Genomic DNA, 18801 nt, shown 5'->3' on the forward strand with positions numbered 1-18801 from the left:
TTCAGCACAAAATTGTGGGCCAAAGGGCCTGTTCTCTGTTCTATACTCAAAATATGGCCTAACCGTAAGTTTTAGACAGGTGAAACATGACCTTTTTTCTACTCAAATGACTCAACAGCTGAAGGTAAGCATGCCACATGCTGCCTTCACCACCCTGTCCCCTTGCGTTGCCACTTTTGGGAGCTGTGGATTTTGAGGAGTACAACTGCAAAGTTCTGTGATATAATTGGAAGAGAGCATATGGCATTCTTGCCTTCATCGATAGAGGCATTATGTACAAGATCTGGGATATCATGTTACAGCTATACGGGGATGTTGGTGAGATCACACCTGGAGTATTGTGTGCAGTTTTAGTCGCCCTACCATAGGAAAGATGTGATTAACCTAGAGAAGGTGAAGGAAATATTTGCAAGTGTGTGTTCCATGAACTGAAGAAGTTCAGTAATAAGGAGACACTGGATAGGCTGGGACTGTTTTCCCTGGAGAAGATGGGCAGAAATTTATAAAATCAAGAGGCACGTAGATAGGGTCCCAATTTATATTGACGAGTCTAAAACTAGAGGACATAGCTTTATGATGAAAGGAGAAAGTTTTCAAGGGGACCCGAGAGGCAACTTTTATACACAGAGGCCTGTGGGTGTATGGGCTGAACTGCTAGAGGATTATACCTGACTGAGGCAGCTACAATTACCTTTGAACATCTGCATACATGATAGGTTTATATTGCTATGGGCCTCACTTTGGCAAATGGGATTAGCTGAGGTTGGCACTTTGTTCGGCACGGACAGGTGGGGCTGAGGACCCGTTTCTGTGTCGTATAGCGATTGCAATAAGATTCATGGACAAGGCACTTTGGCTAATGTGGTTAACAAGAGAAATCGGTGGTTCTCCTTCAAGCAAAGAGAAAGGAGAGTTATGATTTGTTGTCAGACTTGGCAGAAGCTCTAATTACCTCTCACAGCTACTAAGATGAGAGTTGAATTTTGTCCAAGTCTTTACTGATAATGCCAATCTAACATTGTGTTTAATCTTCTTTTATAGGGGTACTTGCTATAGTTATTATACCTCTCGTGATAGGCTTTTTATACAAAAGAAATAGCTCATGTGGAAGGTAAGTTGTGTTTTATATTTTATTGATTTATATTTTAGATGCTGAATTCTATCTCATGGTCTAATTTCATGGTCCACTCTTTTTAACAATTTAATTGTCTGCTGAAAATTCTATTCAGATTTACCGAAAGGAGAATTGGATCAGGGAGTCTGAACCTGTTTTGATATTTGAAAAATCTTTGAATTGATGTGATTGTCCCCACGTTGTTGTGCACACTGCTCAGTATAACAGGACATCTTGCACATGTGATTAACTTCCTTAAGCTATGATGGAACCTTGTGTTCTCCCATCATTTGACATATTAAAGCTCAGTGCCATCACCCTCTTGATTCTCTACAGGGCCAAAGTCAACCCTGGCTACAATGTTCAGTGTCCTTAGACGGTGAATTGTACTGTGGGCGTGCAAGCCACTCCCCTCTCTTTGTGTAAAGCGACCCCATTTGAAAAAGGAGTAGTTGGAGAATATCTTCTGCAGGAAATGAGGCTCCTAACATCCAAAAATGTTCATGATGGACTTGGGCATATTCGGAGATTGAGACTCTGCAGTCCTCTTGAGTAAAGACTTTCATTTGGGTTATCTGCCACTCTGGGTTAAGCATTTTCCCTGCTGAATTACCTCCCCTTTGAGTATATAGCCCTGGGTTACATCTAACATGGGCACAGGAACAAACCCTCCTATCTACAATGTCCATGTTCTTTCTTTTCCTGCATGTTCATGTGCCGATCTAGAGCCTCTTGATGGCCTCCACCGTATTCACCTCACCTCCATCCCAGGTTCGTACCGACTATCTGGGTAGTAAAAAAAAATTGCCCCCTGCACATGTCCTTTCCCCTTGTCCCTTCTCACTTTAAAAGTATGCCCTCTAGTATTAGAGCTGTTGACCCTCAGTGAGAGATACTGTCTTGTCTTTTCTATCTATGCTTAATCTTATAACGCTCTATGAGATCTCCTCTCAGCCATGCTGCTCCAGAGAAAACAAGCAAAGTTTGTCCAAACTCTCCTTATAGCACATGCCCTCTAATCCAGGCTGCATCCTGGTGAGCCTCTTTTGCACCCTCTCCAAAGCCTCGACGTCATATTGTGGGGCGACCAGAACTGAATGCAATACTCCAGATGCAGCCTTATGAGTTCAATAAGGCTGCAACATAACTTCCTGATTCCATTCCTTGATTATTAAAAACAAGCTTGTTGTGTGCTTTCTTCATCACTGTATGAACCTGTGTCGCCACTTTCAGGGAGTTATGAACCTAATATCCCTCTGCTCCTCTACTCCTTGCTATTATTAAATGTAAGCTGTTCTTTATATTTGATCTCCCAAGGGAAAACACATCACATTTGCCTGCTATTTCTCTGCCCATATTTGCAGCTGATCTGTATCTCACTGTATCATTTGATAGTCGTCCACACTGTCCGCACAACCAATCTTCAAATATAACCATATAATAATTACAGCACAGAAACAGGCCATCTCGGCCCTTCTAGTCTGTGCCGAACGCTTACATTCACCTAGTCCCAGTGGCCCGCACTCAGCCCATAACCCTCCATTCCTTTCCTGTCCATATACCTATCCAATTTTACTTTAAATGACAATACCGAACCTGCCTCTACCACTTCTACTGGAAGCTCATTCCACATAGCTACCACTCTCTGAGTAAAGAAATTCCCCCTCGTGTTACCCTTAAACTTTAGCCCCCTAATTATCAAATCATGCCCTCTTGTTTGAATCTCCCCTACTCTCAATGGAAAAAGCCTATCCACGTCAACTCGATCGCTCCCCCTCATTATTTTAAATACCTCTATCAAGTCCCCCCTCAACCTTCTACGCTCCAAAGAAAAAAGACCTAACTTGTTCAGCCTTTCCCTGTAACTTAGGTGCTGAAACCCAGGTAACATTCTAGTAAATCTTCTGTGTACTCTCTCTATTTTGTTGATATCTTTCCTATAACTCGGTGACCAGAACTGTACACAATACTCCAAATTTGGCCTCACCAATGCTTTGTACAATTTTAACATTACATCCCAACTTCTGTACTCAATGCTCTGATTTATAAAGGCTAGCATACCAAAAGCTTTCTTCATCACCCTATCCACATGAGATTCCACCTTCAAGGAACTATGCACCATTAATCCTAGATCACTCTGTTCTACTGCATTCTTCAATGCCCTACCATTTATGATGTATGTCCTATTTGGATTATTCCTACCAAAATGTAGCACCTCACACTTGTCAGCATTAAACTCCATCTGCCATCATTCAGCCCACTCTTCTAACTGGCCTAAATCTCTCTGCAAGCTTTGAAAACCTACTTCATTACCCACAACGCCACCTACCTTAGTTTCATCTGCATACTTACTATTCCAATTTACCACCCCATCATCCAGATCATTAATGTATATGACAAACAACATTGGACCCAGTACAGATCCCTGAGGCACACCACTAGTCACCGGCTTCCAACCTGACAAACAGTTATTCACCACTACTCTCTGGCATCTCCCATCTAGCCACTGTTGAATCCATTTTACTACTTCAATATTAATACCTAACGATTGAACCTTCCTAACTAACCTTCCGTGCAGAACCTTGTCAAAGGCCTTACTGAAGTCCATATAGACAACATCCACTGCTTTACCCTCATCAACTTTCCTCGTATCCTCTTCAAAAAATTCAATAAGATTTGTCAAACATGACCTTCCACACACAAATCCATGCTGACTATTCCTAATCAGACCCTGTCTATCCAGATAATTATATATACCATCTCTAAGAATACTTTCCATTAATTTACCCACTACTGATGTTAAACTGACAGGCCAATAATTGCTAGGTTTACTTTTAGAACCCTTTTTAAACAGTGGAACCACATGAGCAATATGTCAATCCTCTGGCACCATCCCCGTTTCTAATGACATTTGAAATATTTCTGTCAGAGCCCCTGCTATTTCTACATCAACTTCCCTCAAAGTCCTAGGAAATATCCTGTCAGGATCCAGAGATTTATCCACTTTTATATTCCTTAAAAGTGCTAGTATTTCCTCCACTTTAATCGTCATAATTTCCATAACTTCCCTACTTGTTTCCCTTACCTTACACAATTCAATATCCTTCTCCTTAGTGAATACCGAAGAAAAGAAATAGTTCAAAATCTCCGCCATCTCTTTCGGCTCCACACATAGCTGTCCACTCTGATTCTCTAAGGGACCAATTTTATCCCTCACTATCCTTTTGCTATTAATTTAACTGTAGAGACCCTTTGGATTTATTTTCACCTTACTTGCCAAAGCAACCTCATAACTTCTTTTAGCTTTTCTAATTTCTTTTTTAAGATTCTTTTTACATTCCTTATATTCCTCGAGCACCTCATTTACTCCATGCTGCCTATATTTATTATAGATCTCCCTCATTTTCCGAACCAAGTTTCCAATATCCTTTGAAAACCATGACGCTCTCAAACTTTTAACCTTACCTTTCAACCTAACAGGAACATAAGGATTCTGTACCCTCAAAATTTCACCTTTAAATGACCTCCATTTTTCTATTACATCCTTCCCATAAAACAAATTGTCCCAATCCACTCCTTCTAAGTCCTTTTGCATCTCTTCAAAGTTAGCCTTTCTCCAATCAAAAATCTCAACCCTGGGTCCAGTCCTATCCTTCTCCATAATTATATTGAAACTAATGGTATTGTGATCACTGGACCCGAAGTGCTCCCCAACACATACGTCTGTCACCTGACCTATTTCATTCCCTAACAGGAGATCCAACTCTGCTCCTTCTCTAGTTGGTACCTCTATGTATTGCTGCAAAAAACTATCCTGCACACATTTTACAAACTCCAAACCATCCATCCCTTTTGCAGTATGGGCTTCCCAGTCTATGTGTGGGGATAATTAAAATCTCCCACAATCACAACCTTGTGCTTGCTACAAGTATCTGCTATCTCCTTACAAATTTGCTCTTCCAATTCTCGCTCCCCATTAGATGGTCTATAATACACCCCTATAAGTGTTACTACACCTTTCCCATTCCTCAATTCCACCCAAATAGCCTCCCTAGATGAGCCCTCTAATCTATCCTGCCAAAGCACCACTGCAATATTTTCTCCGACAAGCAATGCAACACCTCCTCCTCTTGCCCCTCCGATTCTCTCACACCTGAAGCAATGAAATCCAGGAATATTTAGTTGCCAATCACACCCCTCCTGCAACCATGTTTCACTAATAGCTACAACATCATATTTCCAGGTATCAATCCATGCTCTAAGCTCATCCACCTTTCTTACAATGCTCCTAGCATTAAAATAGATACATTTAAGAAACTCTCCACCTCTTCCTCTCTGTTTATCCCTAACGATGCGATCAACTTTATTAACGTTTTCTTCCTTCTCCCCTACATCTTCGGTCTGAGCGCTCCCCTTCTCTATCACCTGCCTATCCTCCCTCACACACTGTCTACTAGCTTTTTCTATTTGTGAACTAACCTCCTCTCCCTTAGTCTCTTCAAATTGATTCCCACCCCCCCAACCATTCTAGTTTAAAGTCTCCCCAGTAGCCTTAGCAAATCTCCCCACCAGGATATTAGTCCCCCTAGGATTCAAGTGTAATCTGTCCTTTTTGTACAGGTCACACCTGCCCCAAAAGAGGTCCCAATGATCCAGAAACTTGAATCCCTGCCCCCTTCTCCAATCCCTCAGCCACGCATTTATCCTCCACCTCATTCCATTCCTACTCTCACTGTTGTGTGGCACAGGCAGTAGTCCCAAGATTACTACCTTTGTGGTCCTTCTTCTCAACTGCCTTTCTAACTCCCTGTATTCTCTTTTCAGGACCTCTTCCCTTTTCCTACCTATGTCATTGGTGCCTATATGTACCACGACCTCTGGCTCCTCACCCTCCCACTTCAGGATACCTTGGACACGATCAGTAACATACCGAACCCTGGCACCAGGGAGGCAAACTACCATCCGGGTCTCCTGACTGCGTCCACAGAATCGCCTATCTGATCCCCTAACTATCGAGTCCCCTATTACTACTGCCTTCCTCTTCCTTTCCCTACCCTTCTGAGCTATAGGGCCAGACTCTGTGCCAGAGGCACAGCCACTGTTGCTTCCCCCAGGTAGGCTGTCCCCCCCAATAGTACTCAAACCGGAGTACTTATTGTCAAGGGGTACAGCCACTGGGGTACTCTCTAGTACCTGACTCTTCCCCTTCCCTCTCCTAACCGTGACCCACTTGTCTGCCTCCTGTGGCCCTGGTGTGACCACCTGCCTGTAACTCCTCTCGATCAACTCCTCACTCTCCCTGACCAGACGAAGGTCATCGAGCTGCAGCTCCAGTTCCCTAACACGGTCCCTTAGGAACTGCAGCTCGGCACACCTGGTGCAGATGTGGACGTCCGGGAAGCTAGGAGACTCCAGGACCTCCCACATCCGACACCGAGAACAACAAGCTGCCCTCACACTCATACTTCCCCTTTCCTCAAATAACAGGAAAAACTGAAAATCAAACCTACCTTGCCTCGTCCGTTTCCACCTAAGCCTGTTGAGCCCAAGCCCTTAAGCCTTCACTCTGCTCCCAGCTCACTCCTCTGCATGCACATGACGCTGCCTGCTGTAGAAGGCTGTGTCCTTTTTAAATCTTCCCCACTTCACTGCCCGCCTTCACACGCCTGCGCAGTCCCGCCTCTCTTAACTCCGATGAGAATAAGAAAAATTCAAGATGGCTCCCGCTGCACTCCTGTTCTGATCCACCGACTTCCTTCTCCAAATCATTTGCAAACTTACATACCCATCCATGTGTGTTTTCATCCAGCTTGAATACAAGAACATTCATACATACACACTTTAATTGATGGTTTTTTTACTATTATTATTTATTGCAATTTATTGATGCTGCAAAGTCAACAAATTTCACAATATATACCAGTGATATTCTGATTCTGAATGAGCCTGTCATGAGGGACCTTGTGCAAACTTCTTCATGTGCCTTGCGCATTACATGCTTGGGTGATCATGGCTCTGCACATCAAACGATCCCTCACAGCGTCAGTGTTTCTTTCACAGTGTCCATCTATTTTCTTCTTTGTCTTCCGCTTCCGCATTTCCCAGGCATATGGCCTTGTAATCTAAAACATTCTGTTTCTCCCTTTCTGATTACATGGCCCAGGAATTTAAGTTTCCTCTCATTTAATGTTCTAATTAAAGATCTTTTTGTATGGGCACATTGGTGTACTGTCTCATTAGTTACCCTGTCTCTATATGATATTTTCAGCATTCTTCTAAGAAACCACATTTCTGTTGCTTCTAAGTTTCTTCGGAGTTCTGCTGTTATAGGCCATATTTCAGAAGCATACAGCAAGATTGACCAGATGGAACATTTTAGTAGCCTAAGCCTTGTTGTCAAAGAAATGTGTCTGTTGGTAAAAATGTGCAAACACCTTACCAAACTCCACTTAAATAGCATCCACAATTCTACCTTCATCAATCACTCTCGTAACCTCCTCAAAAACACTATCAAGTTGGCATGGTGCAAAGACAATAACCTATCCCTCAACATCAGCAAGACAAAGGAATTGGTTGTTGACTTCAGAAGGAGTAGCGGACCGCACGACCTCATCTACATCAGTGGTGCGCAGGTGGAACAGGTCAAAAGCTTTAACTTCCTTGGGGTGAATATCACGAATGACCTGACTTGGTCTAACCAAGCAGAGTCCACTGCCAAGAAGGCCCACCAGCGCCTTTACTTCCTAAGAAAGCTGAGGAAATTTGGCCTGTCCCCTAAAACCCTCACTAATTTTTATAGATGCACCGTAGATAGCATTCTTCTAGGGAGCATCACAACCTGGTATGGAAGTTGTCCTGTCCAAGACCAGAAGAAGCTGGAGAAGATTGTGAATAGACATTAGACAATAGGTGCAGGAGTAGACCATTTGGCCCTTCTAGCCAGCACAGCCATTCACTGTGATCATGGCTGATCATACACAATCAGTACCCCGTTCCTGCCCTCTCCCCATATCCCTTGACCCCGCTATCTATAATAGCTCCATCTAACACAGCCCAGCACATCACACAAACTGATATTCTGTCTTTGAACTCACTTTACACTGCACGCTGTCGGAGCAGTGCTGCCAGGATAATCAAGGACATGACCCAATCATCCAACACACTTTTTGTCCCTCTTCCCTCCGGGAGAAGGTTCTGGAGCTTGAAGACTTGTACAGCCAGATTTGGGAACAGCTTCTTTCCAACTGTGATAAGACTGCTGAATGGATCCTGACCCGGATCTGGGCCGTACCTTCCAAATATCCGGACCTGATTTGCACTAACTTACTTTCCCTTTTTTATATTTTAAATTTATGATTTATAATTCAAATTTTTATTATATTTACAATTGATTTGTACTCCAGGGAGCATGAAGCGCAGAATCAAATATCGCTATGATGATTGTACGCTCTAGTATCAATTGTTTGGTGACAATAAAGTAATAAAGTAAAGTTAGTAAGACCTTGTCCTAATTAGGCAGTGGTTTTCCAAATTCTCACAAATCCTATCTCTAAAAATGCTCTCCAGTAACTTCCCTACCGCTAACAAGAGTCTATAGTTTTCAGGATCATAACTATTTCTCGAATAATGAAACAACATTAGTTACTTACCAGTCTTCTGGGACCTCACCGCTGGCTGGAGAGTACAAGAGGATATTGGTCAAGGCCCCAACAATCTTATCTCTTGCCCTTCTCAATATCCTGGGATATATCCCATCAGATGTGAGGGGTCTTATCCACCTTAATGTTCTTTAAGAGACCAATACATGAGCCTGACGTCAGTTGTGGGTAAAGTATTGGAAAATATTCTAGGGGACAGGATATCTAAGTATATGAATAGACAAGGCATGATTAGGGATAGTCAACATGGCAGGATTCAGTCTTAGGTCCTCTTGTTTATCATCTATGTTAATACTTTAGATGATGTGATAAACTGAATTAGCAAATTTGCAACAACTCCACATTTGCGGGTGTAGTGGACAGGAAGGAAGGTCATTAAAGCTTGCAGTGGGATCTATACCAGCTTGAAAAATGATCTGAAAGATGGCAGATGGCATTTAATGCGGGCAGGTATGAGGTGTTCCACCTGATGAGGAAAAACCAGGATAGACATTGCACAGAGAATGGTAGGACACTGAGGTATGCAGTAAGACAGGGGATCTGGAAATACAGATCCATAATTTCTTCAAAGTGCTGCATAGGGCCATAAAGAGAGCTTTATGGCACATTGGGCTTTATAAAATATTGAGTGCAGAAGTTGGGATGTTATGTTGAAGTTATATAAAATATTGGTGAGGCCAAATTTAGAGTATTTTGTGCAGTTTCAGAAAAACAGGAAAAATGTCAATAGGATTGAAGCAGTTGAGAGAAAATTTACAAGAACATTGCTGGGACTTGACATGAGTTATAGGGAAAGGCTGAATAGGTTAGCAGGACTTTATTTCTCGGACTGTAAGAGAATGAGGGGAGATTTAATAGAAGCTTACAAAAAGTATGAAGGGTAGAACTAGGGTAAATGCTGAGGTTGAGTGAGACGAGAAATAGACGTCATAGTTTAAGGGTGAAATGTGGAATATTTAAGAGGAACCTGAGGGGGAAATTCTTCACTCAGTAGTGGGAGTGTGGAATGAGCTGCCAGTGGAAATGATGGATGCAGACTCAGTTACAACATTTAAGGGAGGTTGGGTAAGTACATGGATGAGAGAGCCATGGAGGGCTGTGGTCCAGGTGCAGGTAGATGGAACTATAGGCGAGATGGGCCAAAGTACTGTGGTGCACTATGACACTGCCTCTTTAGTTAGCTTGAAATGCCCATTAACGGAATCAAGGAACATAAGATCAAAGACATAGGAGCAGAATAAAGCCATTCGGCCCATCTAGTCTGTTCTGCACTTGATCATGGCTGATGATCTTCCTTCTCAACCCCATTCTCCCTGTAACCTTTGATGCTCTTTTACTACTCAAACTTTCCAAGGCGTAAATCCATGGTCTAATGAGACTAACGGAGGCCTACACACACTGATCAAGGAATTATCAGCCTCTGTTTTAAATATTAACCAATGACTTCACCTCTATAGGTGCCTGTGACAATGAATTCCACAGATTCACCACTCTGACTAAAGAATCCTCCATCTCTGTCCTAAAGAGACGGAGATGAGGAGTCCTTGTATTCGAAGGCTGTGCTCTCTGGTCCTCGGCTCTCCCAATATAGGGAAACATCATTGAGACAAATGTTTAGTAGTAATGCGTGCAAGTGACAGAGTGTTTATAGGATTTCCTGTGACTGTGGAGCAGTGTATTTCATCCAGATGATGGAAACCCATATTAAGGAGCACTGGGACGTGTATCTGTTTGGGTTAGCTAGAGAAATCGGTGGTAGCAGAACACTATATTCGCATTGTCTACAGGATTGATTTCAGCACAAAACTATTGTGTCACGACGGTGACTTTTGGAACCACCTGGTGAAGGAAGCCAGTGAAATAAAACTGGAGAACAAGAATTTTAACAAAGGTCTCGCTCTAGGTAAGGACTGTAATTTGATTGTAAACAAGGTGGGACAGGGGAAACCTGTTTGGATGAGGACAAACCAATCAGGAGGAACAGATGACAAGAGGAAGCCCAAGAAGAGTTTATTCATCATATATGCTGGGACAACACTATATCATTTTTGGTAGACCATGTTTGAAAAGTTGAATGGTGGATTTCTCATGTCCCTTGGTTCTTGTGTTCTTTCCAGCCTGATGAGAAACAAGAAAAGAGACCTTGAGAATGGAGAGGCACTTTCCCATCAGATGGAGCGCCTTGCACCTGCTGAAGAGACAAAGTAATGGACTTCAACTTTTAAAGAGGTATTTAGTTTTATATCTCCAGCAGTTTTTGGGGAAATGTTTAAGCATTTAAAAGTACTTGTTCAAAGAAGGTCAGTCAGTGTAGAGTTAGAAGCCTGGTCATTGTCATCATTATGTAGCGACTGGTCGCTCGTGGTCTTTGACTGTGATTGTTCTTGGTAAATTTCTTCTCAGAAGCCGTTGCCTTCTTCTGGGTAGTGTATTTACAAGACAGGTGACCCCAGTCATTATCAATACTCTTCAGAGACTGTCTGTCTGGTGTCAGTGGATGCAGAACCAGGGCTTGTGATGTACACCAGCTGCTCATACAACCTCCCATGGCTTTACATGATATTGATCGGGGGCTAAGCAGGTGCTACACCTTGCCCAAGGAAGGAGCGCCTTACTTCTCCTTTGGTAAATACTGATTTCCTCCCCGGCAGCTAATTTAATCCAGAGGTTGAGGATAGTACACTAGGACCAATGCCCCAATGCCACAGGAAACATTCTGATGTGCTGAGGTCTTGGGTCCTTTTAAAAAAAACCTGCTTTGGGGTTGTGAAAAGTGGAATATTGCCACCACTCGGTCCTTATGCAGGATTCCCTAAAGTTTAACTTGCAGATTGGTACTGTGGTGAGGAATGCAAATGCAGTGTTAGCATTCTTTTGAAGAGGACTAGTATATTAAAGCAAGGATGTAATGCTGAGGTTTTATAAGGTATTGATCAGACCACAGTTGGAGTATTGCCATCAGCATTGGGTCCATTATCTAAGAAAGGGCGTGCTGGTATTGGAGAGAATCCAGAGGTGGTTCACAAGAATGTTCCTGGGAATGAAAGGGTTTACATATGAGGAGAATTTGATAGGGCTGGGCCTGTACTCACTGGAATTTAGAAGAAGAGTGATTGAATATTGAAAAGCCTGAAGAGAGTGGGCATGGAGAGGATATTTCCTATAGTGGTGAAGTTCAGGACCAAAGGCACAGCCTCAGAATACAAGAACAGCCCATTAGAGCAGAGATGAGGAGGAAATTCTTCAGTAAGAGGGTGGTGAATCTGTAGAATTCATTGCCTCAGATGGCAGTGCAGCCTAAGTTGTTTGGTATATTTTAAGAGGAGGTTGATAGGTTCTTGATTAATAAGGGTGTCAAAGGCAGGAGAATAGGATTGAGGGGATAATAATTCAGCCATGATCGCATGGCAGAGTAGACTCGATGGGCTGAATAATCTAATTCTCCCTTGTCTTATGGTTAATTTTCTTGGAATGAAGAAGATGGAGAGAATATTTGATTGAAGTGCACAAAATCACATTGGGTCAGAGTAGAGTGGCCAGTCAGCCAAGCATAAAGGGGGAGACGAAGGAAAACCAGTTTCATTGAAAGGGTGGTAGTGACCAGGAGGGGTAATAGGGCAGAAGCACCTAAACAGGACTTGGATATATATGTGAGGAAGTGTATCCTGAAGTGATGTGAGCTCAGTGTTGGAAGGTGGGTTTACACTGGGAAGCCCTTTCTGGCACAGACTCAGTAGCAAAGTAGCCTTTCTCTGGCTCAAGTCGCAGGCAACATAAGGTGGTTACGAACTGGATAATTAGTTAGAAGTTTAGATGATGGAACAATAGCTATGCCAACCATGATACTAATCTAATGCCATCTGCCTGCACATGGCCCATATCCTTCCATTCCCTGTCTGCTCATGTGACTAAATGCCTCTTAAACATTGTATCTATTGTATCTGCTCCTACCACCACTCATGGAAATGGGTTTCAGCACCTACCATTGTGTGTATTTAAACAAAATACTTGCCACTCCATCAGAGTCAGGTTTAATATCACCAACATATGTTTTGATTCCTTGATGGACATTGAGCCCTTGAACACTACCTCACTTTGTTAATATATATTTCTGTTTTTTGCATGGTTTTTGATCTGTTCAATGTATGTATAACTAATTTATTTATTTATTATTATCATTTTATTTTATTTTCTTCTTTCTTGTGTATTGCATTGAACTGCTGCTGCTAAGTTAACAAATTTCACAACACATGCTGTTGATAATAAACCTGATTCTGAAATTACAATACATGATAAAAAACTGTAAATGACAGTAACTATATGTGTGGGGAAAAGACTTGCCATCCACCTCTTCTATGCCTCTCATAATTCTATAACTCATCCCTCTTGTGTCCTAAGGAATGAAGTCCTCACCAACTTCAGGATTTCACAGATTACATTAAACTTAACTCTTGAGACTGCAACTGTGGAGTGTCATTGTTAAATTTCTGCTTTTTATTTCAAATAATTTAGGTTTGCAGAGATGTCTTTCCTGCTGGAAAATGAGCGATATTACTTTCTGGCTTTACCATTAGTGTGACTCTATGACTTAGAACTGAGGGCAGTACACAGGAACAGGCCCTTTGGCTCACGATGTTGTGTCAACCGATTAAATTAGTAATCAGTGGTCAACTAAATTAATCCCGTCTGCCTGCACTATTTCGAGATCCCTCCATTGTCCTCACAGTCATGTGCCTTCTAAACGTCTCTTAAAAGTATCTGCCACTACCACCATCCCAGGTAGCACATTCTAGGCACTCACCAGTGTGTTTTTAAATGAAACTTGTCCCACACACCTCCTTTGAAATGACTCTCTCACCCTAAATCAGAGGTTCACAACCTGGGGTCCATGGCATAAATGTATACTTTCTGGTATTAGACATTTCAACCCTGGGGAAAAGATGCTGTCTGTTTACTCTATTTTTGTCTCTCATAATATTATAAATCCCTATCAGAGCTCCGCTTAGACTTTTGAAAGCTACTTCTTAACTAAACTCTTTCTACACTACATTACACAACTCTTATTTTTTTTCTTTCCTTCTACAGATCGGTACTATGAAGTTGTTATTTTGAATTTGATTAATCATGGCAGAGGTGTGGAACTGGAGCTTCTCCTGCTGTTTCGAACAAGTGTATCGTGTATAGACATTCGGTTAAGGAAATCCTGCATTTCCTTAATGGTGTTTTGAAAAAAGGATGAGAATACTCGGTCAAAATTATGTGCCAGCTCAATGAAGTTGCAAAGTAGCAGACTAAATGGAAATGTTCTCATGCTTGCAAAGGAATGTTTATGAAACTTCAGATCAGTTGTAAAGAATTATATAGACATTTATATTACCCTGAAAACATATCCCATTTGGAAGCTCAGGAGTAGCTGATCCCAGTATCTACTAGAGGATCCAAGTTGTATGATTGTTTCATGCTATTTCTAAATTCATAATTGATATAGATTATTCCAGGTGAAGATAATTATTGAGTCTGTTAATTTTGTTTGAGTGCTATTTAATATTTAAATCTGATGTTTCAATTTGTGGGTGCTTTTGAAATCAGCAAAACCAGTGCCAGAGTATTCTTGTTCAGAGGGTCTCAGTTTGTTCCAACAACCTGTTTTAAACATCTGGACAGATGATAGTGACATTGGTAATAAACCACTTTACTGAGGTTAATTATATTTTGTTCAAAACCATTCCACCATCGAAGATGCAAAAAAAAAAACCAAGTGCTTCAAAAGAAGTCAACTTGTGTTTTAAAAACTTAATTAGAACTTCTGATTGATTTCACTGAAGTCCTGCACAGCAGAAATGTAACTTGCTCTTTGCTAATTTAGCTCAAAAGGTAGATTTGTTTCTCTTTCCTGTGTGCTGCTTTCAGGATGCTCCTGGCAAAGCATTGTTAGTCTTTATACCTCTTCTAAAGCTGGGGTAGGATTACCCCTCCAAAGGCATGCAGTTCTGAACAACACGAGCAAGTAGGTGGTTGCTTGAGGGGTGCAACTGAACTGCTCTCCTTTGCAGAAAAGGCCAGAATCTTCCCATGTCACCCGATGTGAGACCACCATTCTTACTTAAACCCTTCACCCCTACTGGGACCTAGGCCTCTGACAGCTGCTCACCAGAGTCCTCTGTCCTGCACACGTCTTTCTAATTGTCCCCAGGTATGGCCCGTCTTCTAGGCAAAGATCCTCGCTCTCCCAGGGATGAGGCCTTTGTAGCTTCTGGTGGTGTTTCTGTTGCTCTGGGTTTTTATGGGAAGGGGTTGCTAGCCCCATGCCCAACCCACCGACCTTCGCAGCCGGGGTTGGGTCTGCCCGTGGAAGAGTTGATACCACCGTTTCCTCACTATTATTATTAATTGGCACTTGTATCTTTGCTGAATAGATATTTATGTTCTGATTTTGAATGAGATTAAGAAATCTGAAATTGGTGCAAGCACCTGCGGGGCTTTTCTGTGTTAGGAGCTTCAAAGAGCCACTAGGCAGCACATTAATGATGTCAAAATGAAGAGCACTTATCGGAAATAATTTTAAAGACTTACTGTTTACTCTTTATGCTGACTGGCTTTTTTTTAGGTAAATTGTAAAATTATAATAATGCTCGAAATTCTTGCCAATTGACTACACAGTAAGGCAGCGTAAACTAATCTGTGTTGTATATATAATTATGTCTTTTATAAGCTGCAAGTGCAGAATGTAGTGCTCCCTAAAATCATCTGCCTTTATATCATTCTGGCTGCTTCAATTGGTTTTATTGATTGCTAACACTGGGTGCAGGTTAACTTCTGGATTTGTAGAAGCCGAGGGTCGGAGAGAACTGAAGATGGAGAGTTGTGAGGAAGCTGGAACAGAGTGGGAGTTTAGAGGCAAAGCTTGAGACACAGCTAAACATCCAATAAGGGAACACCTGCCGGGAAGAGGGTTGAGGCCAGACTAGACATTACACTAAGCTGGAGGGAAAATTTCAGATGAAACCAGAGCTTGGGTGAGAAGTCCTGTCGATTTTAGTTGTTGAGCGGATGGGAGTCACACAGATAACAAGAGCATGTAAAATTTTGTCCATAGTGGATCAAGGATCTCGTTTATTGTGTGAATAGTGCACATTGTGGCCTTATTTATTTAGAAGTTCCAAGGTGCAATAGAATTGCTCTTGGCTTGTGATTTAATTTTTCACTTTATAATTTTAAATGAAATAAAGTGCTAAAGAATTCTTGCACTTAAGTTACGGTATTGGCACCTTATACCTAAAATTTGGTGTTTTTATTATATGCCCGATGATATTTATTAGTAAAATTATGGTTGAAGTTACCATATACTTCTGAATGTACTCAACACATCTGTTCACGAAGTTCACGTTCCCAGTGGGAAAGATATAGTATGCATCCTGTATCTGCTGTTGTTACAACATTTTTGTTATTGATGGGCAGGGCTCATCCTGTTGCTCTTCTTCACTTTGGGATATGGTGTTTACTTGTTTATTTTGCAGTGCTTATCAAGGTCATGTATATTATAAAACAGACCTAATGTCAAAGACTTAGTAAGTTCTGAATCTCAAAGTACCACCCAGTTGTCAGTTTAACTTTTAAAGTACAGTGAAAGTTGATTAACTTGTTTTTGTCTAAACGAGCCTGTTCAGCTTTGGATCTAATGTCCAAGCATTAAATATAGTTTCCAAGTGCTGTTATCGCAACTGCTCATGTTAATAAAATCATTGCACTAATTAATTTCTCTCTCTTCCATCTTTTATGCTGCCCAATGATTACCTTTGTTGCAGGCTGTTCATTTGAACAATAAACCAGTCGTCACTGTTCTAACTGGGATCTCGTTCTTGTGGCCAAGTCCTAGAAACCTGAGGTGGCCTTCACTGTTGAAGGTGTGATGGTGTCTAGCTATAATTCAGGGGATTACAATGGCAGTTCATTGGCTCTAATGGGAAACCACACAGGGTGAATTTAGAGACTTGCGTTCGTCAGGCTGGGTATGGACAGCATGCTTCAAAAAGGTTCATTTTATTGTCGAAGTATGTGTGTATGATACAACTGTGATATTTATCTTCTCATAAAAGACATCTTCGGAGAAGGGTCTCAGCCTGAAACATTGACTGTTCACTCTCTTCCATAGTGCTGCCTGACCTGCTGAATTCTTCCAGCATTTTGTGTGTGCCTCTTTATAGTACATGCCCTGTAAACCAGGCAGCATCCTGGTAAATCTCTACCGCACCCTCTCCGAAGCCTCCACGACTTTTCCACAATTCAGCTCGTGTTCTGGTCCTGTTCGGGAACCTGCCTCTGGTCTTCTCCATAAGGCAGCTCTCCTTGTGCTCAACGGTGTCTGATTGCTTGATCGAATTCCAAACTGCATGGCGCAGGCTCCGGCAGTTTCTGTAACACATACAAGACAAAAAGAACAAGCACAAAGTGTAGAAAAAGTGCAATAATTGAGAGATTGGCTGTCTGGAAGACATTGCCCAAGGAATCATTTGCTGGTGCCATCTTGACCTGATCTATAAAATACTTCATCCCTGAAGGATTTATTGAAGCTAATTGGTTCAAGGGCAATTGTGGTCTGTGCCACTGTGACCAATTTTTACTAAATCCGCACCATGAATTGAATTCACATTCCACTGTATCCATGGATGGTTTGAGCCATGGTCTCCAGCAGAGTCAGTAATCTAACCAAAGAACCACCAGCATATGGTTTGTGAACCTTTTGTAATTGCCTGGTTTTCTGCATTAATTACTTAAGATGAAGATCAGACTGTATCTTATAAGTCACAATAATGGACAAACACAATATGCCTAGACTAATAACACACAAACAATTGTACTTTTCATGTCTTTATTGAACACCTTGTTTAATCATTCACAGTCCAGGCTGGAAAAAGTGTGTAAACCCTCCAACTTAATAACTGATAGAACTTACCTGAGCAGCAATAACCTCCACCAAGTGTTTCCTGCAGCTGTTGGTCTGCGTTTGTCAACGGTGAGGAGGAATTTTAGACTATTCCTCCATATAAAACTGTTTTAGTTCATCAATGTTTCTGGGATACCTTGCATGAACAGTCCTCTTCAAGTCGTGCCACAGCGTCTCATTTGGGTAAGGTCTGGACTCTGACTTAGACATTCCAACACACGAAGTTATTTTTTTAAACCATCCTGTTGTTGATTTTCTCTCGTGATTCAGATCATTGTCTTGTATCATCCAACTTCTATTTAGCTTCAGTTGACAGACTCCTACGCTGACATTCTTCAGAAAACTGTCTTGATGCAATTTCGAATTCATTGTTCCCTCAATGATTGCAAGCTGTCCAGACCCTGCGGCAGCAAAGCAGCCCCAAACCATGATCACCTTCCACTGTGCTTCACAGTTGGGATGAAGCTTTGGTGTAGGTGTGCAGTGCCCTTTTCCCTGCAAATGTAGCAGTGTGCATTTCTCCCAAAAGGTTCAACTTTTGTCTTATTGTCCTAAAAGCATTGTGGAACATCCAGGTGGTCTTTTGCAAACTTGAGATGTACAACACCATTCTTGTTCACTGTTTTTTCTTATAGTGGACTCATGAACAGAGATGTTAGCAAGTATTAAGAGATTTCTGTAGGTCTTTTGTTACCCTGGGGTTCGTTCTCACCTCCTTCGGCATTGCTCGATGTGCTCTTGGTGTGATCTTTGCTGGATGCCCACTGTTAGGGAGAATATCAACAGTACAGAATTTCCTCCATTTGCTGACAATTTCTCTTGCTGTGGAATGATGAACACACAGGTCTTTAGAAATTCTTTTGCTGCCTTCTCCAGCTTCACTCATCCCTACAATTCCACTAATGTACTCTGAAAGTTGTTTGGATCAAGGCATGGTGCACATAAACAGATCTTTCTGGAGAAGAGCAGGCTCTGTCAGTAATCTGACTTTGTGTGTCTTTTTCAATAGGGCAGGGCACCTCTACAACCCACACCTCCAATTTCATTTCATTGACTGGAACACCAAGCTCCAAGTAGTATTTTTT

The 18801-nt window shown here is 41.8% G+C and overlaps 1 protein-coding gene across 4 annotated transcripts in view; it reads left to right on the forward strand.

Moving 5' to 3' along the window:
- The window catches only part of LOC140717380 (C4b-binding protein alpha chain-like), an 88643-nt gene extending 72116 nt beyond the window's left edge, over window positions 1-16527 (forward strand). For 3 of the 4 annotated variants that reach the window (XM_073030904.1, XM_073030906.1, XM_073030905.1), the window contains 3 exons: window positions 1042-1111; window positions 10890-11001; window positions 13858-16527. In XM_073030904.1, coding sequence (XP_072887005.1) covers window positions 1042-1111; window positions 10890-10980 — 161 coding nt within the window. In that variant the 3' untranslated portion in view covers window positions 10981-11001; window positions 13858-16527. Of the gene's footprint in view, window positions 1-1041; window positions 1112-10889; window positions 11002-13857 lie in introns of those variants that run through there. The other variant, XR_012096525.1, reaches the window with a different exon arrangement.
- Window positions 16528-18801: the final 2274 nt, after the last annotated feature.

This window comes from Hemitrygon akajei, chromosome 27 (genome assembly GCF_048418815.1).
Source record: "Hemitrygon akajei chromosome 27, sHemAka1.3, whole genome shotgun sequence".
NCBI classification, from domain to species: Eukaryota; Metazoa; Chordata; class Chondrichthyes; order Myliobatiformes; family Dasyatidae; genus Hemitrygon; species Hemitrygon akajei.